General features: G+C 34.9%; 1 protein-coding gene across 6 annotated transcripts in view; it reads right to left on the reverse strand.

Moving 5' to 3' along the window:
• EHBP1 (EH domain binding protein 1) overlaps positions 1-27,523 on the reverse strand; it is a 564,927-nt gene that overhangs the window by 76,040 nt on the left and 461,364 nt on the right. For all 6 annotated transcript variants that reach the window (XM_019942549.3, XM_073791336.1, XM_033838462.2 and 3 more), the window contains 3 exons: positions 27,101-27,149; positions 18,619-19,521; positions 12,144-12,287 (listed from right to left, as the gene is read on the reverse strand). In XM_019942549.3, coding sequence (XP_019798108.1) covers positions 12,144-12,287; positions 18,619-19,521; positions 27,101-27,149 — 1,096 coding nt within the window. The remainder of the gene's footprint in view (positions 1-12,143; positions 12,288-18,618; positions 19,522-27,100; positions 27,150-27,523) is intronic.

Raw genomic sequence — 27,523 nt, forward strand, 5'->3', positions numbered from 1 at the left:
ATTAATACTGTTTCACTGCTATCAAAGACACTCAGATTATTTTACATCAAGTGAAGCAAAGGAATTAGGAGCTTCACAGTGCCACCACTAGGAACCTTAAATACAATAGCACACAATTAGTAATGCACATGTGACTTTTCGTTCAAAGCATATATCCTTGGGAAAGCCAGAACATGATAAGGAGAACAAAAGAAACATTAAAAAATGAAATGAATAAAGATTTAAACTCTACCCTTGTGCATACTGAGCAATAACAGAAGAGGCAATACAAAATACAGCTCTTAGTAATGGTGATATCATCCTGGGATGTTCAACACTGCACTGAACAGCCATATGGAAAATGTCTATGGCCATTAATAGTCGCATAAAAGGAGTGTTCCTGATGCTAAAATACCTAGCCCTAGATTCATGTATTCATGGCAATCTCAAATAAATAAGACTTTTGAGACTAGGGGTTTGTGGCCACATAATAGAAAAGATGCTTGAGTTTTCTCCCCCAACAATGCTAGTGTTTTGTGTGACTTTGAAGATATGCGAGCAAGCTAACAATATGTTTTCTAAGAAGTCTAGTAGCCATTGTTAGGATAGTAGGCTTCAAATCAACTTAAATTTAGACATAATAGATAAACTATTATTTAAATCATAATGAATAAAAACCACTGCTATGTACAGAGGCATTTATGTCGAATACAGAAGTACATTGGCATTCTTCTATAAAATGCAACTATAAAAAAGATTAAGCTATATATTTAAAGTGTCTTACTGGTCTGAAACGGATTATGTACATTAAATCTTCTATCAATTGTGTTGGTGTAAGAAATAAGGAATATATTTTCATCTCTGTGCCCTGGGTGTAGACATTCCAGTTCATACAGAGAATAAAAATCTGTAAATAAGACAAATTCTTACTCTCTATGTTATTAGAGGTTTTAGATTTCTTTTTATAATAACTGATGTTCTTTTAAAATTACAAGTGCAAAGTTACCTACTTCTTCCTAGTAATAGAACTAATAATATATGTAATCAGGAAAAATAAAAATTTTAGCTTGACCTTAACTTTAAAGCTTGATTCCTAGAGGCTAGCCATTTAAATGTAACACAGCTGATCTTCATAAACATATAAGCATAATCTTACATACATTTTTATGATGAGACATACTTGGGACACATATATATATATGAAAACTACGGGAAAAGTTTCTTTCAGAGATAGATGATATGATGATATTTAGTGTTTTTTACCAGTTGGATGGTAACTGCTTCTTTGATTATCTGGAAAAGATCTAGTGATCTTATCTAAATCTGCTACAATTATCAGCACAACAGACTAGTCTCATTTAAATCAATATTTTCCAATTAACATCAAAAGTACAAGGTTGATGTCCCACCCCTTCATATCAACAAAATACCTGTTAAAGGTTTAATTCGCAAAAGAGCGGCTTGCATTCTTACCAAATAAGCCCTTTGGATTCACTGCTAATGACCAGTAAAAAAAAAAAGTCACTGTATCTTTCTTTGATTACTGATCTTTGTAGTTAACTAAGGACTGACCAAACTGAAATTCCTTTCCCATATACACAGTTTTCTTTAGAGGATTCAAATATTACTGCAAACCTTTAAAGACAGATATTACAAACCTTTCAGGACTTGCTGCTAACTTGCAGTTTGATCCTGCTAAGTGAGGGTGGACTCCTATGCCAATTAATTGTAATGGGTCACTCACGATGTTTGCAGATTAAATATCAGACAAAAAACTTCAAGTCTGGATTATAATAATGTTGTGATTTTTTGGCTGATTTTTCTTTTAAAAAATATTCCAGGGCTTCCCTGGCGGCGCAGTGGTTGAGAGTCCGCCTGCCGATGCAGGGGACACGGGTTCGTGCCCTGGTCCGGGAAGATCCCACATGATGTGGAGTGGCTGGGCCCGTGAGCGTCCGGAGCCTGTGCTCCACAATGGGAGAGGCCACAACAGTGAGAGGCCCGCGTACCGCCAAAAAAAACAAAAACAAAACAAAACAAAACAAAATTCCTGGTATCTAACAACTATATGCAAACCATATTCTTATGTTACATAATTTATGATTGAAAAAATGAAAAACATATTTATAAATTCACTGTTAAGTGATTAAACTAGATTGAAGACTCATTCCCAATTCTCTTTTTAGACTTTCTATTTATAAAATAGATTTCATTCTTTCTTAAAAACGAAAAGGTATAATTAAACCTATATAGCATCCTTCTTCTGATAGGTTCAAAGTGCTTCATATCCTAATAGCAATTCCAAGGAGTGTGGGTAGCAGGATTGTCACCCCTTATTCTTAGAGTGTACTGATCCTAAACTTTAGTATATCAAATGCAAACATGTCTTTCAGCTATTTATTATAATTACACGAGTATAACTAAATGTCATGGTGGATTTATTAAATGTATTTTTTTAAAAAAGCAACTATATTTGAATGTAAAGTAATAAGCAAAAGAGTCTGAAATAGACTAGCTTCTTAAATTCTATTTATGCATTTCTTGGGGAAAAAGTGTGAGAATTGAGTAATAAAGAAAGCGAGAGAGAGGCATGGACATATATACACTACCAAACGTAAGGTAGATAGCTAGTGGGAAGCAGCCGCATAGCACAGGGATATCAGCTAGGTGCTTTGTGACCGCCTGGAGGGGTGGGATGGGGAGGGTGGGAGGCAGGGAGACGCGGGAGGGAAGAGATATGGGAACATATATATATGTATAACTGATTCACTTTGTTATAAAGCAGAAACTAGCACACCATTGTAAAGCAATTATACCCCAATAAAGATATTAAAAAAAAAGGAAATATTTTCTTGAAAAAAGTTATTACATTTTTCTCAGAGTTTAAGTTTAAATATATTATACAGTCAAGGAAGCTCCTTTGGCTATATAATGGCTAGACTGTTGAACCTGTCAAACCCCTGAGTTGTACTTTGAAAAAAGTTATTTTAAGTATACGTGAAAAATAATGAACAAAAATATCACACCTAAAATTTATATTAGTAAAATGTAAAATGAAAATCTCAAAAGGAATAGGAAGCAAAGAAATAGAAATCACAGAGCTCAGAGCAATGAAATCTGTCTCCTATAGAAAACTAATTTCAGAAAACACCTGAAACAGGTTAAACAAATGTTTAAAGGCACAGAGATACAAATGAATAATGTAAACTACTTTCCCTAAAAAAGATCTAAATTCATTACGTACTTGCAGCAAGTTCTCATTAAAACACACAATGGTAATCTTGACAAAAATTAAGAAAAATTATAAGGTTTACAGTATCTATCTGTGTTTGTAAGTTCCCTTTTAAGAGAAATTACAGCTCAAATATTTTCCGAAGATTACTTAAGTAGAGTCTGTACCTGAGGATCCACAAGATAATATTACCAAGAGTTGTCTTCAGTGTCTTAGAAATTGTTTCCTAGCCTTCCAGCATAAAGCTATACTAATTTATATGAGGGAATGTTTGCTTAGAGTGATGTGATTCAAGGCAGAGCTGGGAGCTGAACTCTAATGAGAGATCCCAGAGTATGGGAAGAGTAGGTATGTGTAAGAATTTGGTGTGTACACACCATAACAAAGCAAGGTATCAAAATGTAGGATACAAGAATAGGAAGAAAAGGATGATACAGGGAACCTCGAGCCCCCAAGTGGCAAATGTCATCTCTGTAACTGATCTGAGAAAGGGGAACCCTTTAACTTTCTCTGACCAATGATAATCAGTTCTGCTCTAAAGACCTTCAGAGTCAGTTTTTTTCCCTGTTTACCAAGAAACTCCTTATAGCAACCCCAATTTTTCATATTTAAGCTCATGTTTTTCTTAGCTGACACTCAGAAGATATGAAAAATAGACTGTCACTATTCCCTCCCTTAACTTATTCATTGAACAAACATTTACTTAATACTTGGTGCTGGGGATACAAGGTTCTTGTACTTTGAATAGCTCACAGTTGAGGGAGAGAGAGATGTATAATTAGATAATTATATGGGAAATGTGGCAGTAGTAATACGTACAATATATTAGAAAAAGATACAGGAAAGAGAATTAACTCTGCTGCTAGGAGCCATGACAGAGGTACTCACAGAAGTTATTTTCCTAACAAGGGAAGACAGGCATTTCAGGGAGAACAGCAAATGCTTGATACAGGAACGAAAGAGTATGCCACATTCTAAGCAACTTAGTTGAGTTAGACTGTAGAGTGAAAAATGGGAGAGAGTTGAGAAATGAGGCTAGAAAGGGAAGGGGCAGGATTTGCAAGAACTTTTTATATGAGGCCATTTTGAGTAGTTTGGAACTTATTCTCTTGGGTAAGCGGGAGAAAGAATCTGAGCCTTCATATACTCAAATTACTACTTAAACTATTTCACAGTCCTCTCTTTATATTTCATAAGCCTGTCTTTCCTTAAAAGTAGACCTTTGCTTTCAATCCTTTAACACTTCTCTGAATCCTCTGTAAGTTCTCTCTCTCAGCCCAGAACTAGATACAAACTAGATACCTCAAAAGCAGTTAACATGTACAGAGTAGACGGACATTGTCCCATGCAATTATACTTCTATTTAAGAACTCTAACATCAATTATTAAAATAGCTCTACTCATTCTTCCTGGTATTCGTCAGAAGGTCCTAGATTAGCTGTATAGAAACGAAGTTTAGAAGGATAAGAGATAGAAATTGCTGAAGAAGTCCTATATCAGCAGTCTCCTAAGAGTAACTAAGCTCTTCGGTAAACTCTTGAAGATTTAAGGTCAGTGACTCATTTATTCAAGACTTGGGGTCACTCCTGGGTACCAACTTTTTTTTTTTTCTCACTCTTGGGAACTCTCAGTTAAACTAAGAACACAAAAAGCCGTGGGTACCTGCGGGTATATATATATCTCTCCCTGCCAGCAACTAGACTCTTAGTACCAAAGCATACATTATAAACGCAAGATAATTTATAATGAATTTAAAAATAAGGGCATGGTAAATTAAGGCTCAAATTAAAGAGCATAAGGAAGTGAAAATAGTAGCAGCAGTTCACTAAATTAGATGCCAGATTTTTTTTTTTTTTTTCTTAGTTAAACCTGCTTTTTATTTACCAGAAGTCTTTTGATCTCTCCAGAGTGAAAGGGATGCTGACACTGAAGTGGGGATGGCATTAGTCATGGTTCCCTTACCCACTCCACCGTGGACACCAATTAATTTGAATGTCACACAGGAGGAAAAAATTTTCTTTGCCTCCATATCACAAATGGAAAAACAGATTTAGAGAGATTAAATAATTTCTACTTTTAGTATCATTTAACTCATATTCAGTTGCTCCAGAGATGAAATTTGGTATTTTCCCTTTTAATTTTGTCAGCCAAGTTGGCCATACTACTTTTCCAAAATATGGACAGTACTACTAAATAACTCAAACCTGTATGTACAAGAGCTACCAGAAATGATAAAGAAAATGATCAAATTAAGAAAACTACCATATCATTGGAAAAGCTATCCACCTGATTATAAAGTTGCATACTAAACTGAAAATCTGAAAAGCAATGGCAAGGTCTAACTTCTTTTGTGAAACGGGAGTTACCTGATATTTTACATTTTCTTTCTTAAATCATTTCAATATTAGCTATAAGGCCCACAGAGTAACAAATGTCAAAACTAGAGCAACAGTCCCAGAATGTACTATTTAGGTCATGAAACTGATGTTCTTCCCAACACATCTGTATACGGCTTGACTTATCTGAAAAATGAGCAACAGTAGAATGCGCAAGAGAGTTTTTAAAGTGAGCTTAAACTATAACTGAGAAGAGGCTACAACAATATCTTCCATGCCACACATTCTTCTTACAATGTGGTGGGGTCTATGTCTCTGCTACTTAAACCTGGGTGTGGCTTTGTGTCTCCTCAGGTCAACAGTATGGCAAAGGTGACTTTTAAAGCTAGATCATAAGAATGCATAAGAGAGCTCACTTTACTCTCTTGGGACACTCGCTGTTAGACCCAGCCACCATGCTGTGAGGAAGCCCAAACTAGCCCAAGTAGAGAAACCATACGGAGAGGCCACATGTAGGTGTTCCAACTGACAGCATAGTTCCTAGAAGAAAACCAGCCCCTGACAACATGCAACAGAAATAAAACATTCTCCCAGTGTCCTATCCTAAGGCCTAATTTATAGAATCTGTAAGCAAAATAAAATGGTTATTTTATGCCAATAGGTTTTCAGTGTTTTATAATGTAGCAAAAGATAACCTGAAAGAGGAAGGGTAGGGAAAATATCTTTGGGACTGTTTGAAGCATAGTTTCATAAGCAGTAGGGTACAACTTTGCGTAAGTGGGAAACAAATGCAGTAAAGTAAGCAAATGTCTTCTCAATGTGAACAGAATTGATAGTACTGAATTCGCCATTTATTCCACACCTAAGCACAAACAAATATCATCAACTGTAAAAGTGAACAGTTCTTTCTACATCTCTTCTTAAAACACACACACACACACACACACACACACACACACACACACACTTAGAGATACTGAAACACAACATTAGTTTAAATGAAACAGCTTTATGGTCAAGTACATTTGGGTATGCTAAGAAAACAATCTATTAAAAACATCCTTTTTGGATCCCAAAAATTTCCCTAGTTTAAAATATTTATCTAAACACGACATATTTTTAAAAGAGAGAATAAAGGGAAAAAACTCTGTAAGCCATTTGTTATATTACCCTTAAGGATAAATTTTTTTTTTTTTGCGGTATGTGTGCCTCTCACTGTTGTGGCCTCTCCCGTTGCGGAGCACAGGCTCTGGATGCGCAGGCTCAGTGGCCATGGCTCATGGGCCCAGCTGTTCCGCGGCATGTGGGATCTTCCCGGACCTGAGCACAAACCCATGTCCCCTGCATCGGCAGGTGGACTCTCAACCACTGCGCCACCAGGGAAGTCCGAGATAAATATTAATATTTTGATTATTTTCCTTCCTGAACTTTTCAATGCATATATAAAAACACAGTCTTTCAAAATGGAGTTCGTATGCCATATGCTATTTTATATCTTTCTTTTTGTACAAAATGACACTGTGAACATTTCCCTATGTCCTTTCAATATTCTTTCAAAACATTACTGAATAATTTTCAATAGCTACATAACAAGTATATATATTTGTTGTAATTCATTTGATCATTCCCCTAGTCTGAGTGACTGCCATTCCGTAACTTTTGCTATTATAAATAACTATGTGATGAAAACCTGCATATTGATCTTTGTTAGTGGAATTATTGGATAAAATGGAAAGAGCATTTCTTAATGAAGTTTACTTGCTTTCCAGAAAGATGTGGCAAGTAACATGCTACCAGCAGTATTATCCAACTCGATGAAACATCACTAACATCATGTTTCTTAAAATCCAAGTTATATATTTTACAGATACAGTAAGATGTCACAGACATAGAATATGCGATGTTTTAGTAGTTAACTTATGATACTGAATTCACACTAATGTAATTTAGCTAAAAGTTTAAGTTTTATTTGGGAAATTAGAAGTGCAAGCAAAATTACTGGTGCCTTAAAAAGAAGAGATGACCAATAAAATATCTGTTGACAGTTTAAAGTAATAAATGAATAAATTGAATGAAAAAACAAACAGCCTTAAAAATCAGGATACTTGAATTCTAAGCCTAGTTTGCCACTGTTTGCAACCCTAGGTAAATTTAAACACCCTTTCCTAACTCGTTTTCTTAACCTCTACAATGGATACAACAGTAATATCTATTCCTACTTCACAAGGATTTCAGAAAAATAAACAAGAAGGAAATAAAACATAATGCTTTAAAAACATACTCTCTGAAGTCAAATTGTCTAGGTTCAATTCTTGGCTCTGTTACTTATAGGCTGTGTGACCATGGGCAACTCATTAATTTGTATGTCAGTTTTCTCAACTATAAAACAGAGATTATACTTAACTCATATAATTGTTGTGAAGATTAAACAAGAAAATCCACAAGAAAGCACTTTGAATCCTGCTTGATACATGGTAAGTGCTCATAAACATTAGATGACAATTATTAATATATGTAAAATTTACACATAGGTAAAATAATGGCTTTTTAAGATCTACTTGGCAGACAGATCATTTAAATCTCAGGTGTTCTAAATTTAAAATCAACACACTTGAAAAATATAGAGCTATAAATTTTTCATAATTTTTAGAGCCTGAAAGAACTATGAAACAAAATTTATCACAAATAAAATATAATATCAACAAAATAACTTTCTTTTTAAAGAGAATATTCTCTCTGTGGCTATTTAGTTAACTGGATCCTTCTCTCCCATCAAGTCTTAGTTCAAATGTCCCTCCTCAAGTCACTCGTACCTACTCAAATTATCCTCTACTATATCATGTAGTTTTCACAGTCTGTAGTTAACTTATTTATTCATTATTACCAGTCTCTTCCCACCAAAATGTAAATTCCATGAGAGAAGAGGCTTTGTCTTTTTTTTTTTTGGGGGGGGGGATCTTAGTTCCCTCATCAGCGTTCGAACCTGCACCCCCTGCAGTGGAAGTGTGAAGTCTTAACCACTGGACCACTAGGGAAGTCCCCGAAGCTTAGTCTTTTCTATCTCTACAAAAATACTAATTTCTGACACTCAATAAATATCTGACTGAACCAACAAATTGATGATACAATAGATGGCTAGGCACTGAAAGAGCTGGTATAAAGACTACAAAATTTCTTCCTCAGAAAAAATGGCCATCTAGATTAGCATTTCTCAAAGATTTTTATCATGACCCACAATTAAAAATACATTTTATATCAAGATCCAGTAAGCACACATACCCACGTAACTAAAACAAGTCTCACACAAAAGTACTATGATGTGTGATAAATTCTGATATTTTCGATTTCATTTAAATATTCTATTCCTTTTCATTGAAAATAAAATTACTGTGGCCCACTACACTGATTTTATATCAGATTACTGTGTAAAGACTTGAAGTCTGTATATTGTACAGCACAGGAAATATAGCCAATATTTCACAAAAATTTTAAATGGAGTACAGTCTATAAAATATTGAATTACTACGTTGTACACCTGAAATTAATATAATATTGTAAATCAACTATACTTCACTTAAAGAAAAACAAAATAATAATAAATAAAGAAAAAAAAAGACAAAGTCTGAAAAACAGTGGTCAAGTTCAGAGGTTATTCTCTGAAAGACATTAAAAAAAGTATGCATGGGAAGGAAGAAATAAAACTGCCTTTGTTCATAGATGTCATGATTATCTTATGTAGGAAATCTGAAAGAATTGAAGGAAAAAAAAAAAAAAGAAGCCAAACCTCTCCTGGAACTAATAAGCAATTATAGCAAGGTTGTAAGATACAAGGTTAATATGCAAAAGTCAATTGCTTTCCTATATACCAGAAATGAACAAGTGGAATTTGAAATTAAAAACATAATCCTACTTACATTTGCACCCCCAAAATGAATGTCTGTGACATAGGAGAAAAGCAACACAATGGAGCAAAGATCATCTTTTCAACAAATGGTGCTGGAACAACCAGACATGCACATGCAAAAAAATAAATCTAGACACAGACCTTACACCTTTCACAAAATTTAACTCAAAATGGATCACAGACCTAAATGTAAAACACAATACTGTAAAACTCCTAGAAGATAACACAGGAGAAAACCTAAATGACCTTGAGTATGGTGATTCCTTTTTAGATATAACGCCAAAGGCATGACCCATGAAAGAACTAATGATTAAACTGGGTTTCATTAAAATTTAAAACTTCTGCTCTGTGCTTCCCTGGTGGCGTAATGGTTAAGAATCCGCCTGCCAATGCAGGGGACAGGGGTTTGAGCCCTGGTCGGGGAAGATCCCACATGCCGCGGAGCAGCTAAGCCCGTGCGCCACAACTACTGAGCCTGCGCTCTAGAGCCCACGAGTCACAACTACTGAGCCCACGCACCTAGAGCCCATGCTCCACAACAAGAGAAGCCACCGCGATGAGAAGCCTACGCACTGCAACAAAGAGTGGCCTCTGCTCGCCGCAACTAGAGAAAGCCTGCGCACGGCAATGAAGACCCAATGCAGCCAAAAATTTTAAAACATGAATTAATTAATTAAAAAAAAAACTGCAAAAAAAAAAAACCTTCTGCTCTGTGAAACACAATGTAGAGAGAATAAGAAGACAAGCCACAGTCAGGGAGAAAATATTTGCAAAGATACAACTGATAAAAGACTGGTATCCAAAAGAAACAAAGAACTCTTTAAACTCAGCAGTAAGAAAACAACCGGATTAAAAAATGGGCCAATGATCTTAAGAGACACCTCTCCAAAGAAGATATACAGATGGCATATAAGTATATATAAAGATGTTCCACATCATATATTATCAGCAAAATGCAAATTAAAACAATGAGACACTACTACACACCTATTAGAATGGCTAAAATCCAGAACACTGACAACATCCAATGCTGGCGAGAATGTAAAACACAAGAATTCTCATTCATTGCTGATGAATGAATGAAAAATGGTACACCTACTTTGGAAGACAGTTTGGTGATTTCTTACAAAAGTAAACATACTCTTACCATAAGGTCCAGCAAACGTCCTTGTATTTACCCAAAGGAGCTGAAAACTTAAGTCCACATAAAAACCTTCATGTAGATGACTATAGCAGCTTTATTCATGATTGCCAAAACTTGGAAGCAACCAAGATGCATTTCCGTAGGTGAATGGATAAACTGTGGTACCTCCAGACAATGGAATATTATTCAGCATTAAAAAGAAATGAGCTATCAAATCATGAAAAGACATGGAGGAACCTTAAATGCATATTACTAAGTGAAAAGAAGCCATATCAGAAAAGGCAACATACTACGGTTCCAAATATATGACATTCTGGAAAAGGTAAAATTATGAAGACAATAAAATTATCAGGTTCCCAGAGGTTGGGGATGAAGGGAGAGATAAATGGGTAAAACACAAAGAATTCCTAGGGCAGTGAAAATACTCTGTATGATATTATAAAGATGTATACGTGTCATTATACATTTGTCTAAACTCATAGAATGTACACCAAGAGTGAACCATAATGTAAACTACAGACTTTGGGTAATAATGATGTGTCAATGTAGGTTCACAGTTTTAACAAATGTACCACCCTGGCAGGGCATGTTATTAAGGAGGGAGGCTATGCATGTGTGGGTTGAGAGGGTATATGAGAAATCTCTGTACCTTCCCCTCAATTCTCCTGTTAACTTAAAACTGCTCTAAAAAAATAAAATCTTAATTAAAAAAAAAAGAACATGCAGTTTTATGTATATGTAAAATTGGGGGTAGGGCAGGGTTGTCATAATTTTCAGATTCATGAAGAGGTTCATGTCCCCCTAAATCTAAATCTATTACTATATGTTCGTTATTATCTGTGAGGCACTACACAAAAATATGTATAAAAATATGGCTTAACATAGGGATGGCAGTATATGATAGGAAAGAGGATTGACTCTGGAGTCTGGTAAGTCTTGGGTTCAAATCCTAAATTCATCATTTATCGACTACAACCTTGTACATATTATCTTACCCATCAGCCTCAGTTTTCTTATCTAAAAAGGAGTTTGCATATCTACTTCATGAGGTTAGGTAAAATAAAAATTATGTAAAACATCCATTATAGTGCCTGGAATATATGCTAAGTATTGCGCTGGCCAAAAAGTTCATTTGGGTCTTATGGAAAAACCCGAAAGAACTTTCTGGCCAACCCAATATTTCAATAAATTGTAGGCATCATTATTATATTCTAATGTTTCCAACAAAATTAACTTCCATTGACAAAATACAATCCTAAGCAAAGTACAACTAAATTACAAAGGGTAAATTAACAAAAAAACAGATTATTCATGTATATGTGGAAATTATATTCCAGGACTTTTTCTAACAGCTAATACTGCTGTGCAGGAATAATTACAACCTGCTCCTCCAAGTATGGATTTATCAGTTCAAAGAAAGCACCAAGTACCCACAGTATACACAGTCTGTGGAAAAATAATTTATCAAAAATATAAATAAGTTACTCTTATTTACACCCCCAGGATTACAATGAACAATGTATGTTTTTTTTAACTAATGTTCCTCACATCACTTAGCTGCCTGTTGCAGAGCGGTGTGGCTGCGTTGGTATTCTGCTTATTCCCTGCCTTTATAGCTGCATCTCTTCTTGCTTGCTCAAGCAGAACTCTTGCTCTTTCTTTGAGTTCTTCTTGTCTGGATAACATTCGATGCTTAAAAACAAAGATACAGAATTAGAAGCCAAAACAAACAAACAAAACCCCCAAAAACCCATGTAATCCATTTTTGTAAACTAATCAATAGTTATACAATTCGTCAAAATAATAGTGGTCAGGAATAAGATTGTAGTTTTATGAGATTACCCATAGAAAATATTAATGTTGACTAGAAACTGTGGAATGAATACATATATCTTGACTAAAAGGAACTATACCTTTACTGGCTAAAACTGGGTTAAATTTAATTACATTTTCATTAGAACATAGTCTCATAAGGTATAAAGTCCATACACATATTATATACATTCTTCAAATTTGCTAATCACAGTATAATCTGGCAAAGACATTTTTTCAAGTCCGTAGTTTTATAGTTGTATAGAATTGATAACAAGGTGTCTTCCAAATTTGCATTTTGAAAGATTTTAATTATCTGTGGCAACAACTCTTTAAATTCTTGACAATTTAACGTTTATAGAAAATTCAAAGCTATAGTATTTTATTTAAAGAAAAATAATACTGTTTTTCTCTATGGCTCACTCTCCTCACAACAATTAAACATCAGAATTAGAACAGTATTTTCTTGGATTAATTTGTAATCTTACAATATATTTTTGGAGAAAAACAGGTAGAACCTCAATGGAAATCAGCTCTTAAATGAGGGCATTAATCCAAAGCACAAATATTCATAATGTGTATAGTTCAAATTCCTTTTCTCTACTAAAGTAGCCAACTTCTGACTTTAGATGGCTATGACTATGACTTTAATACTTAATTTCTTTTAATTCCTTTTCTTTGCATAGTTTTGGTTCAGTCATAATTATCATTCATGGTCAAGGAAGAGGTAATAAACAGCAACCTATTACTTTATTTGGAATAATGTGAAACTTAAAAAATTTAGTACATCAAAAAAAAATTTAGTACATCATTTTTGGGTCTCTTTGTGACCTTTATATTTTGATACAGCAAATTTTAAACTTTTTTCTGTAATTTTAGGCAAAGATTTTTCTTGAAGTCTACAATTCAGTGATTTTTTTTTTTAGTATATTCACAAGTTTGTGAACCATCAACACTAGCTAATTCCAGAACATTTTCATCACCCAAGGTTTTAAGAGGATTAAACAAAAATTCTTAACTTAATAGATACAATTGAAATGTATAAGCGATAATGAAAGATTTTTAGCTCATACTGATAGGACATAATAGAACAGAGTTCATAACTGCATTTGAACTGGTTACAAATCAACGTATTCTCAAAAAACAGACAAAATTAATTAAATGAACGCTGAATTGGCAGTCAAGACTGTTAATCCTTCTTCCACTAATAATAAGCAATGCAACACTGAACAGGTCACTTAAAACCATTACATGATATTTAAGAACTCTGAAGTCAGACAGACCTAGTTCCATTACTTGAGTAACTTGTGAGCAAGCTACTCAATCTCTTTAAGCCTCAGTTTCCTTATTTATAATATGGGGATAAAAATAGATCAACTCTCATAAAGATATTGTAAAGATTAAGTGAAAGAGAGTAATGTAGTGAGAACCAGATAAATGTTAACTATTAATATATTTTTAAAAATCTCTCAATTTCCTCGTTTTTTAAATGAAGGGAGATCATCTTTAAAATCCCACTCACTGGGAAGCAGCCGCATAGCACAGGGAGATCAGCTCAGTGCTTTGTGACCACCTAGAGGGGTGGGGTAGGGAGGGTGGGAGGGAGACGCAAGAGGGAGGAGATATGGGGATATATGTATATGTATAGCTGATTCACTTTGTTATAAAGCAGAAACTAACACACCATTGTAAAGCAATTATACTCCAATAAAGATGTTAAAAAAAATCCCACTCACTGTAAACTTTTCAAATACTTAGAGTAGATCATCTTAAAGTTCCCACTAGCTCTAAATTCTGTGATTAATACAGTCCTTTAGGGATTCCAATCAGCTACACAGACAGTGAAAAACTGCTCTGGTCTTAAGAGTACATAAACACAAAATTTTTTTCTGATTAAAATGCAATTCATATTCATCATAGAAATTTTAGAAAATATATAAAAGTAAAAAGAAGAAAAATAAAAGCATGACCCTCCTTGATTTCAAACTATATCACTATTACAAAGCTATAATATATATGCCAGTATGATACTGGCATAAAAACAGACACATAGATCAGTGGAACAGAACAGAGAGCCCAGAAACAAACCCATACATATATGGTCAATTAATTTACAACAAAGGAGTAAAAAAATATACAATGGGGAAATGGTGTTGGGCAAACTGTATAGCCACATGCATTGTAATATTATCTACCTACAAAAAAGGATTAAATCTTGCCACTTGTGACAACATAGAGGGATCCTGAGGGCATTATGCTAAAAGAAATGAGTCAGAGAAAGATAAATACTCTATGATCTCACTTATACGTGGAATCTAAAAAACAACCCGCCCGCCCCCGCCCCCCAAAATCCCTGAAACCAAGCTCACAGATACAGAGAACAGATTGGTGTTTGCTGGAGGCTGGGGGTGGGCTAAATGGGTAAAGGAGTCAAAATGAGTATGTCATGGGAATATAACATACAACATGGTAAATATAGTTAATAACACTGTATTGCATATTTGAAGGTTGCTAAGAGAGTAGATCTCCAAAGTTCTAATCACAAGGAAAATAAAAACTTTTGCAACTATGTATGGTAACTGATATTAACTTGGCTTATTGTGGTGAACATTTTGCAATAGATACAAATATTGAATCATTATGTTGTACACCTGAAAATAATACAATACATGAATTACAACTCAATTTTAAAAAAAGAAATATTTTTTAAAAATTAGCAATCCCGGCACCCAGGGATAATCATTGTAGAATCATGCTTTTTTCCACTTAATAGTCTAAATATTATGAGCATTTTCTCATATCCTTAAATATTTCTTTGAAAACATGATTTTAAACTGTCTACCTAGCATTCTATTAATATGAACATATCATACTTTAATTTGTCTTATATTATTGGATATTTAGGCTGTTTATAATTTTTTACTATCATAAACAATGCTTTTGTGAACATCTTTATATGTAAATTCTTGTATACAGTTCTTATTATCTCCTTAGGAAAAATTCCTGGAGAATCTAATGGGGTAAACACTGTTAAGGGACTTAATGTAATTGTTGATTATTTTACATCTGGGTTATAATTATTTTTAGTGCTGTTATGGCCAAAACCAAAGAGATATTGTGAGCATAAAGTTCAGGGGCACAGACTTTGAAGTCAGACAAGGCTGGTTTTGAATTCAAACTTTTAACATTTATTATATGACCTTAAGGCAACTCTGTAGATCTTGGTTCTCCCATATATATATAATAGGCACCAACCACTCACCTCATGGGTTGTAAAGTCTGAGATATGTGTAAGATATATAATGGTCATCACATGTATCAGCCACTCAAATGGGCAACGTTCTGACTTGTTAAGTCTATACAGTCACATTAAATTATCAAATTTCCTCTAATCAGAGGCTATTAATTATTAGACTCTATTATTTTATGAGTTTCTAAGAAAGAACAGTCAGTTAAACTCTAACATATTATTATAAGTAACATCTTGATTTCAGAGAAGTTAAAATGTAAAAAATATATGTCTTAGAATCAATAAAATACAGTATACAAAAGAAAAATAAAATTTAGCTACAATAAAAAACTTATCAAGTATTAACACCTATACTACAATTTTCGGTACCAGGAAATGAACACTTTTGCCAAAAATTTTTTAAAATTTACCCTAAGCAAAATTCTAACCAGTAAACCAATTGTCAACAAACAAACACATATGGAGTTATAAATAGATGCTGCTTCTATCATCCTGTGGATTTACTGTACATCACTTAAATCACCTGAACAGAATCACAGCACGACACAGTTTTAGAGTTTAAAGGGCTCTCAGAGATTATTTCATTTAACATACTTAGAAAATAAGATTTAAAGAATTTAAATGGCTAATTAACATGTTACACTGGTAATTACTGGAGCCAAGATGAGAGCCAAGATGAGAATCCAGGTTTACTGAGTCCTAGTTCAGAGCATTTTTAATTTTTAAACACTAATCAATTTCCAGATTTAACTGAACATTTTTACCTTAAAAATCTGGTTTACGAGAAAAATCTGTATTGATATTCAAATTTAGGCTCACCAAATTCTGCAAATGTCAGTCACTATATGTTTAATGATTATCTACTCTGTAGGGACACTATGATACTCTGAAAGTTTAGGTACTTAGAACATTTGATTTGAGATTTCTGATTAGGAGAACAGGGGCTTGCTTTGTTAGCTATTATATTTCTTTGATTCTAAGATGCACATTTTAATACCTCTGAAAACAAAATTGATGACATTTTATATCTCTGTCATATAGGTGGTAGTTAAGACATAGTCATCAGTACCTACATATGCATGTGCTTGATAATTCTGGTGGCAAGACTATAATTCCTTGATGTTTCATTTAACAACCCCTTGAGTACTATTTGAGAATGCAACAGAACTCCAGGTTATTGTCTGAAAATCTTTTCTTAGGACCTACCAGAAAGGTTAAGAAAGTGCTACTGGGACTTCCCTGGTGGCACAATGGTTAAGAATCCGCCTGTCAATGCCGGGGACACGGGTTCAAGCCCTGGTCCAGAAAGATCCCACATGCCGCGGGGCAACTAAGCCATGCACCACAACTACTGAGCCTGCGAGCCACAACTACTGAGCCCACATGCCACAACTACTGAAGCCCACGTGCCTAGAGCCCATGCTCTGCAACGAGAAGCCACTGCAATGAGAAGCCCACGCATCACAATGAAGAGTAGCCCCCACTCGCCACAACTAGAGAAAGCCTGCATGCAGCAACAAAAACCCAACACAGCCAAAAATAATTTTAAAAAAAATTAAAAGAAAGTGCCATTATCAGTGAGTATTACTGAGAAGAAAATCTGAGAGACAACTGTGAAGAAATGCTGTAATTCAGAGGTTCTCAACCTTTCTGGTCTCAGAATCCCTTTATATGCTTAAAAATTGAGGATCCCCAAAAGCTTTAGCTTATGTGGGCTACATCTATAGATATTTGTCATTTTGGAAATTAAATGGAAAATTTTTAAAAAATATTTACTTATTCATTCCTTTAAAATAGCTATAATAAACCCATTAGATGTTAACATATTCTAATAAAAATAACTACACTAAAAAACAAAACTGAGAAGAACAGCACTATTTTACATTTTTTGCAAATCAATCTTTAATATCTGCCTTAATTGAAGGCAGCTATATACTCATATCTACTTCTGTATTCAGTCTCTTGAGATATCACAAACCATGTAGCCTCCAGAAAACACCATTGTACACTTGTGACAGAATGAAAGTGCAAAAGGTAAATAAAGTTCTAGTATCGTTATGAAAATAGTTTCAACTTTGGGGACTCTCGGAAAGAGTCCTGGAGAGCCTGAGAGGTCCCCAGATCATACTTTGAGAACCACTGTTGTAACATCAGGCTTTTGATGGCACAGAGGACAATACTATGTGGAAAAACAGGAACACCGACAACTCTATATCACAAAGTGATTCATAAGAGTTAGTCTAAACTCTAATTCTAAATTGATTATACCTTAACCAATTTATTTTGCTAAAAAATTCCTTTTTATGTATACATAAGAGCATTATATGATTAAAAAATCCATGCCTAAATAAGTCTAAAAGAACTCTTTCACTAGGTATAAAATAAAAATTCTATGTGATAAGAAAACCATGTATCATAATTTATTGGCAGTGTTTTTCTTTCTTTGTTGTACATAAAATAATGGTATATCTTATCACTGATGGCACCATAGATTCAATTAAATCCATGCCATATTCCCCACATGGGGAGAAATTTCGATGTTACTGGGATTTTTAACCACAAATAATGATGGGACTAAAATTACCAACTGCAATGCAACTAAAGTATTTGAAGAAAATGCTGTAAATGGGAAATATTTTAATTTGGCATTATACATTTCCAGAATGATATGCTTACAAAATGGAATACTGAAATAGCTTTGACTTATTCTGTAAAATATTTTTATAGGTTAATAACATTTTGATTTGAAAAGTTGACATTCTTTATTCTTCAATCTTGAAATTGGGATTTATTTATAGGCTTAAAATATTATAAACTTTAAATGAAGAGCAGGTTTTTCTAAAATGGGAAATTATACTTCACCTTTAATCACTTGTAAAGTAGTCTATGAATACAAAAAGAAACAACAAAAAAGAATAACTATTTACTACATATATGTATTCATCATTCTAACTCACTTACCTGGACTGTTTTTGCAGAATGATTTGCATGATTTAAGATGGTTCTATCAGCATCTGAATCAGACTCTGTCTGCCTCAGGGAATTACGTTTTTTCTTGGCAAGGTCTGCATCTCTATTGTACGAATATCCAAGTTTAGAAGTGGGAGATAAACTGGGTTTTTTCACAGGTGATTCAGGATCTGATCTGCATTCTAAGGGTCTGGAATTCTCTAATTTTTCTTGCTCCAAGTTACTACTGATGTCTATATCCTGAAGCTTTTGCTCATCGGTCTCCTCACAAATAAAGGGTGGAGACACATCCTTCTTCTTATCACTATTGTATAAGTCACTTAATTCTAAAGTCTCCGTTTTCAATAGTCTCTTCTTGCCTAACAAAACTTGTGTGTGGTTTGAATCTGTACTGTAACATATTCCAGGGTCATCGGATCCTGAAGTCCTTCCAGAGCTCTGCTGGGACTTTTGGGGTTCTGTGTCACTTTTAGTCCTGCGACAGTAAGGGGAGGCTGTGCTTGGACTGAGATGATCATCAGGAGTCTGGTGTTCACTTTCTGACTCTCCAACCCCACTATCATTTACAAATACAGAGTCGTCCTGGGATAGGAAGTCTACCCCTCCGCTGGTAGGCTGCTGCAGCTGAGGCTCCCGTTTCAGATCACTAAGCTCTGCATAGAATTTTTCCTGATCAACAGAACTATTTGTATCTGTTTCATAGTTTCCAACTTTATATGTGCTTTTACTGCTATTTTCTTCTATTTGAACAACATTTAACTCTTGCCCACTGAAATGTGCCCTAATTTGATAGAGATAGGTCATAACAGTCAGTTTGTCAGGAATTGCTAATAAAACCATATCAGAAGGTTCCAATAACCGGGAAATTCCTATGCTGGCAAATCCATCATATGCCTTCAGAGGAAAGAAAAACAGAAGATATATTGAAGAGTTCAGACAATCCATACATTTTAACTTTTTTAAAGAAACTTAAAACATCATCACATTTTAAAAACAGCAAAATAACAGATGTTAACTAGACTTACTGTGGTGAGCATTTCACAATGTATACAAATATCAAATCATTATGTTGTACACTTGAGACTGAGGTACTGTTATATGGCAATTACACCTCAAAAAAGAGTTAAAAATAAAACACAATTCAGTTACCATTTTAAAAAAACAAGCAAAATTTTAATGGCTTTTTGTTGCTATTGGAGGGTACATTATGCCACTGACATTATGCCACATGAACAGAGCAACATTCTAAGTTGGAAATTTGTAAAAGTTTGGTAGATCCAAGAGTAAAACATTTTTATTAGTTAATAACAATTGAAATGTTCTTCTCCAATAAAGAAAACAAGCAAAAATGAGAGTTAAAACAAACAAACAAAAAAACTTAGAATAGACTTTGTGATAAAGAACTAGGGTATAAAGAAATAATAATTCATCTGGAGCTTTATTATTCCTATTAACCCCTCTTTTCAGTGGTCATGTAATTGCAGTGATTTGTGAAGATAAAGTACAGGTAGATATCCCAAAAGAACTAACTCCTAGATTGCCTGGTATAAAATATAAGTAAGTGCTACTTAAGTCTAGAAACATAGAAACATTTTTAAAACGCCCAATTAAGATTGATTTTCATAATGAGAAGAGTGACTTCATTTTCACTTCATCCATTTTGGAAAGAAGGAAATGTTTTGAGTAGTACAACCTAGTTTAGAATGTGAGGCTGCATTGTATAACTTTTGTTAGCCTTTAAATGACTGTGGCACATCAGGTTTTTCTAGTTTTCAAGAATCAAAGCTGTTTCTCAATTTACAATTAATTATTACTATCCTGAACTAACCCTTGAAAACAGCATTGTGTTGCTAGGAAGCATTAAAAATATGGCTAAACATTTAGATATACTCTTGGAAAAACTAAGGACCCTCTAGTTATATTCTTGCTTTGGGATATAAAATGTCTCATCTTTGTAACAACCCAGATATAGGTTGTTACAAAGGATCACAACTCAAAGTTTTTCTAAAAAGAAAGTTTAGGAAATTATGTAACAGTTCAGAAGGAATCAGTCTTTTGCATATACATGTTACAGTGCATTTCTACCTTTGAATTTAATTCTTGTATTCTTCCTGTAGTTTAATAAATGTTATGGAATAAGAAAGAAAATGAAAAATAAATTGTGATATTAAAACCTCTTCAATTTTCACAGCACTATGCTTTATAGTATAGGTACCTCAAAATATTTACTTGAGAGAATGGCTCAGTTGGTGTGCATGTTTGGGCCTGTTTGTTATTTTACATGTTTTAGGAAAATTAAAGTCATTTTCTTCCTCATGAGTCCTGACAACTTGATTGACAGACATCAATTGTAGACCATCAGGAAAAGCACCACAGGTAGTATTCTAAACATTTCCCAATTATCTAAAACACTGACATATTGGTTAAGATCAGATGTCACAGGTAAATACCATTTTTATTCAGCACTTTTTACAGACCTGGGAAAATGATTAGCTTACTTGTGGGGAATCTCCTGCTGGTATTTTGTTTCATGTAGCAATTCATTTTATGCACACTAATTGCACTAAAAGAAATTTAAAAACAAACCAGATTTCTTGTAAGCGAGGTCAAGACTTTATAAAGGAATTTTCCCATAGGTTAACCTCTTCTGCGATAGTCAATTACCTACTGTCTTTTTAGCTGTGTGTGGAGAAAAAAGAGGTCTTTAAAAGAAAATAGTCTTATTCATTGCTAGATGTTATTTAATTGGTAAGGAGTCACTGCCAGTTATGTTATGCATCTGCATGGAACTTAAGACACAGGCATTGTTTCTTGTACTGTTTTAAGTCCAATTAAGGGCAGATGGGGTTACCCGGAAGAACTGTGTAAAGCCGGAAATAAGTCTGTAGGTAGCAAATGATACTCAATGTAGATATCAGGTAAGAAGTTGTGGGACTTCCCTGGTAGTCCAGTGGTTAACACTCCATGCTCCCAATGCAGGGGCCTAGGTTTGGTCTCTGGTCAGGGAACTAGATTCTGCATGCCGCAACTAAAGATCCCATGTGCCTCAATTAAGACCCGGAACAGCCAAATAAATAAATAAATGTTAAAAAAAAAAAAAAAAAGAAGTTGCAAAGTGATGAAAAGGAAAGTATAACAACAATTATGTATTGACTTGTGCAATGAATGGGATCATCTAAATTAAAATCCTTTCAAAAAGCTATAATTGGGACTTCCCTGGTGGCGCAGTGGTTAAGAATCCACCTGCCAATGCAGGGGACACAAGTTCGAACCCTGGTCCGGGAAGATCCCACATGCCACAGAGTAACTAAGCCCATGTGCCACAACTACTGAGCCTGCACTCTAGAGCCCGTGAGCCACAACTACTGAAGCCCGTGTGCCTAGAGCCCAGGCTCTGCAACAAGAGAAGCCACCACAATAAGTCCATGCACCACAACGAAGAGTAGTCCCTGCTGGCCACAACTAGAGAAGGCCCGCATGCACCAACGAAGATCCAAGGCAGCCAGAAATAAATAAGTAAATTTATTTAAAAAAAAAAAAAAGCTAGGGCTCCCCTGGTGGCACAGTGGTTGAGAGTCCGTCTGCCGATGCAGGGGACATGGGTTCGTGCCCTGGTCTGGGAAGATCCCACATACCGCGGAGCGGCTGGGCCCGTGAGCCATGGCCGCTGTGCCTGCGCGTCCGGAGCCTGTGCTCCGCAATGGGAGAGGCCACAACAGTGAGAGGCCCACGTACCGCAAAAAAAAAAAAAAAAAAAGCTATAATCATCTGCCCTTTAAGATTTAATTGAGAAAAAATTTTAATGAGATATATTTCTCTTTGTAATAATATGTAAATCCAAGGTATGTTCATCATTATTAAATTTCTGAAGAAAATAATGTAAAGAAGTATAACTTAAGCCCTAATGAGATTCCTCATACTCTTTAAAAATATATAGCTAGGTAAAATAAAAAATGTTTGCTTTTCAAAATTTTAAACAGTAACTTGAAAGCTTCACTTTATAAAAAATAATAATGGTTTATTTTATAATGCTCTTGTCTGCATTTAAATTTGCTTATTCAAATGCAAGAAAATGCAGGTAAAGAACTGTCGTATATAAAGATACAGTTGTCTCTTGGTATCCATGGGGGACTAATTCCAACACCCCCTGCAGATATCAAATCTGGGGATGCTCAAGTCCCTTATGTAAAATGGTAGAATACAGCCAGCCCTCTGTATCTGTGGGTTCCACATCCATGGATACAGAGGGCCAACTGTATAACTTAATTGACGAAAAATAAGGCATTTTGCTTTGACAGACACAGGCTCTTCAAAATCATACAAGAAATAATTCAAGAGAATGCCTTATTTTGAAGCATGATTTCTATAAAGAAAATTATACTGATTTTTAAAGATTATCTTTTTTAATAGCATATTTCAATTAAAAAAACTGACTGCTTTTAAATGTTTTTCTCTGGGGCCAGCATCATGCATTTGCAAAGAAACAAGAATTCTTTAATGGAAATATAAATTTTTGGTTTTAGAGAGCAATAAAAGTAAAAAAAAAGTTGATTTAAATTCTCATCTGTTAATTGAACTTTTATCAAGGTTCCCTTTATAGTCTTTTTCTCACTGGTGGTTTTAACTATTTAAAGTAAATTAAAAACTTTAGCCTAGACTAGAAGTTATTAATGACTTTGGCCCATGAATTCTTTTGGCAATGAACCCCTTCTCAGAATAATGTTATGATGTGTATAAAATACACATGATTACTCTTTTGACAAAATTCAGCACACAGTTTTGATAAAAACTCTCCAGAAAGTGTGCATAGAGGGAACCTACCTCAACATAATAAAGGCAATATATGACAAACCTACACCTAACATCATACTCAATGGTGAAAAGCTGAAAGCATGTCCTCTAAGATCAGGAACAAGACAAGGAGGTCCACTCTTGCCACTTTTATTCAACATAGTTTTGGAAGTCCTAGCTACAGCAATCAGAGAAGAAAAATAAATAAAAGGAATCCAAATTGGAAAAGAAGAAGTTAAACTGTCACTGTTTGCAGATGACATGATACCATACACAGAAGATCCTAAAGATGCCACCAGAAAACTACTAGAGCTCATCAATGAACATGGTAAAGTTGCAGGTTACAAAATTAATACACAGAAATCTGTTGCATTTCTATACACTAACAACAAAAGATCAGAAAGAGAAATTCAAGAAACAATCCCATTTACCATCCCATCAAAAAGAATAAATTACCTAGGAATAAACCTACCTAAGGAGACAAGAGACCTGTACTCTGAAAACTGTAAGACTCTGATGAAACAAATCGAAGAAGGCACTAACAGATGGAAATATATACCATGTTCATGGATTGGAAGAATCAATATTGTCAAAATGACTATACTACCCAAGGCAATCTACAGATTCAATGCAATCCTTAACAAATTACCAATGGCATTTTTCACAGAACTAGAACAGAAAATCTTAAACTTTGTATGGAGACACAAAAGACCCCAAATAGCCAAAGCAATATTGAGAAAGAAAAACGGAGCTGGAGGAGTCAGGCTGACTTCAGACTATACTACAAAGCTACAATCATCAAAACAGTATGGTACTGGCACAAAAACAGAAATATAGATAAGTGGAACAGGACAGAAAGCCCAGAAATAAACCCACACACCTATGGTCAATTAATCTACGACAAATGAGGCAAGACTACACAAGGTGGAAAGACAGTCTCTTCAACAAATAGTGCTGGGAAAACTGGACAGCTACATGTAAAAAATTGAAATTAAATCATTCTTTAACACCATACACAAAAATAAGCTCAAAATGGATTAAAGACCTAGATGTGAGACTGGACACTATAAATCTCCTAGAGGAACACATAGGCAGAACACTCTCTAACATAAATCGCATCAATATCTTTTTCGATCTGTCTCCCAGAATAATGGAAATAAAAACAAACATAAACAAATGGGACCTAATTAAACACAAAAGCTTTTGCACAGCAAAGGAAACCATAAACAAAATGAAAAGACAACCCACAGATTAGGAGAAAATATTTGCAAATGATGTGACCAACAAGTTTCCAAAATTTAAAAACAGCCCATGACGCTTCATATTATCAAAACAAACAACCCAATCAAAAAATGGGCAGAAGACATAAATAGACATTTCACCAAAGAAGACATGCAGATGGCCCAGAGACACATGAAAGGATGTTCAACATTGCTAATTATTAGAGAAATGCAAATCAAAACTACAATGAGATATCACCTCACACCAGTCAAAACGGCTATCATCAAAAAATCCACAAATGATAAAATCTGGAGAGGGTGTGGAGAGAAGGGAACCCTCCTACACTGCTGGTGGGAATGTAAATTGGTACAGCCACTATGGAGAACAGTATGGAAGTTCCTTAAAAAACTAAAAATAGAGCTACCATATGACCCTGCAATCCCACTCCTGGGCATATATCCAGAGAAAAACATGGTCCGAAAGAATACATGCACCCCAGTGTTCATTGTAGCACTGTTTACAATAGCTGAGACATGGAAGCAACCTTTATCTATTCCATCGACAAAGGAATGGATAAAGAAGATGTGGTATATATATACAATGGAATATTACTGAGCCGTTAAAAAGAATGAAATAATGCCATTTGCAGCAACATGGATGGACCTAGAGATTGTCATACTGAGTGAAGTAAGTCAGACAGAGAAAGAGAAATATCATATGATATCCCTTATATGGGAATCTAAAAAGAAATGATACAAATGAACTTATTTACAAAATGGAAACAGACTCACAGACTTAGAGAATGAATTTATGGTTACCAAGGGGGAAGGATGAGGGGAAGGGATAGTTAGGGAGTTGGGGAACAACATGTACACACTGCTATATTTAAAATGGATAACCAACAAGGACCTATTGTATAGTACAGGGAACTCTGCTCAATGTTATGTGGCAGCCTGGATGGGAGGGGAGTTTGGGGGAGAATGGATACATGTGTATGTATGGTTGAGCCCCTCTGCTGTGCACCTGAAACTATCACAACATTGTTAATCGGCTATACTCCAATATAAAATAAAAAGTTAAAAAAATACATATGGTGCTTCCCTGGTGGCGCAGTGGTTGAGAGTCCACCTGCCGATGCAGGGGACACGGGTTCATGCCCTGGTCCAGGAACATCCCACATGCTGTGGAGTGGCTGGGCCCGTGAGCCATGGCCGCTGAGCCTGCGCGTCCGGAGCCTGTGCTCCGCAGCAGGAGAGGCCACAACAGTGAGAGGCCCGCATACCGAAAAAAAACAACAAAAAAACAAAAAAAAAAACCCATATGATTACAAAAGAAACCGATTATTGAAAAATAAGTATTTGAAAATATTAGGAAAATGGAATTTGAGAAACAAATGTGCTTCTTATGGATGTACAAACTGCTACAATTATGAAGAAGTGATGAGCTTAAAAGGTAGCTGTAGATATTTGCAACTGTAAAGTGATATGAAAATATCTGAGATTCTAAAGGTGAAAAAGTCTCAGGCATGGCTAATACTACAGTGGTTTGTTGTTTAAATTGATAATTGAAGAAAATGCGAAATTTCAGTTAAAGAAATGAGAAAATAATTTTTTTTTTCCCTAGCCATGATCAAGGATCCCCTGAACTCTATCCATAGCTCCCAGGTTAAGAACTCTTGCTCTAAGACAACAATTTTCAGCTGAAGAATTCAATTCAGCAGGAAAAAAAGCATTAAATGAGTACCTGCTGTATGCTGAGATAGGTGCTTCCTCCTTTTTTATGTTGTGGTGCACACAGAAAATTGTAATATCGTGCTGCATTTTGGGATACATAGTTAAGTCAGCCTGCAGCCACAGTCAGCTGGCCCAGAGGGCTCTAGCAACTCAGGCCTGTGCAGCTGCCCTGAGGGCTGAAAGGATCAGTATCTTCCCCACACCAACTGGGAAGCTCTGACCTCAGTACATTAATTAATTATGTGGAAAAAAACTGCACAGTTTACCAGAAAAAGGGGGGAAAAAAAGAAAAAAAAAAAGAACCAATGTTTGATCTTTTTGCCTCTGGGAACATATGGATTTTTTTTTTTGCATACCCATCAGGCTCCTGCTTTCATCCCCTCCCAACAGGTTTTTCTAAACTCATGGCACAACAGTTTGGATTGCACTTTTTAAAAGCTAAATCTTGCTAAGAGCTAAATAAAAGCAACATGCTTTAACAAACATTTAACAGTTTATGAAGTTCATACATATTATTATAATCTGATGCCAGTCTGGCACTTGTGATTTTTAAAGGCCATGACAAACTAGAGTAAACCATGCATCCTACTGGAACTTCAGGAAACAGACTACCTTCTGTGAGCTATAGTTAGGACCTCACAAAACAACCTTACTTTCCCCAAATTAATAAATGCCTGAGGAGAAGCCAAAATTGACACTATGTATTTTTTTTCTTTGGCAATTCTTACCTTTTTGTTGTTCTCTTTAATGTCTTGAGGATTCAGAGACTTGTAGTCACTGAGGGAGAAAATGGCACAGTAGGTACATACAGTAATTGATAAAAACATCTGTTTTTAAAACAAACTGAATCTTAAAATTTGACATTCAATAATACCAAAGAGTAACTAGCAATTTCACAGCAATTCTATCAACAAAACTAATAGTGTGGAAAATTAAGGAAATAAATAAATTAATTAAATAATTAATAAATAACAGTGATTACAAGTTCCAATGCCTGAAGCTTTCCATCTAAAAGAGAAGTTAAGGTAGGGGACCAGAGACTAGCCTGGACAACCAAATTCACCATGAGGTAACCCCTTGTTGTCAATGTATAAAGAGATACAGGCTTATCTGTCTCATCTCATTTTAACACTAACACAATTTTCATAATA

Source organism: Tursiops truncatus, chromosome 14, assembly GCF_011762595.2.
Source record: "Tursiops truncatus isolate mTurTru1 chromosome 14, mTurTru1.mat.Y, whole genome shotgun sequence".
Lineage (NCBI taxonomy): Eukaryota > Metazoa > Chordata > Mammalia > Artiodactyla > Delphinidae > Tursiops > Tursiops truncatus.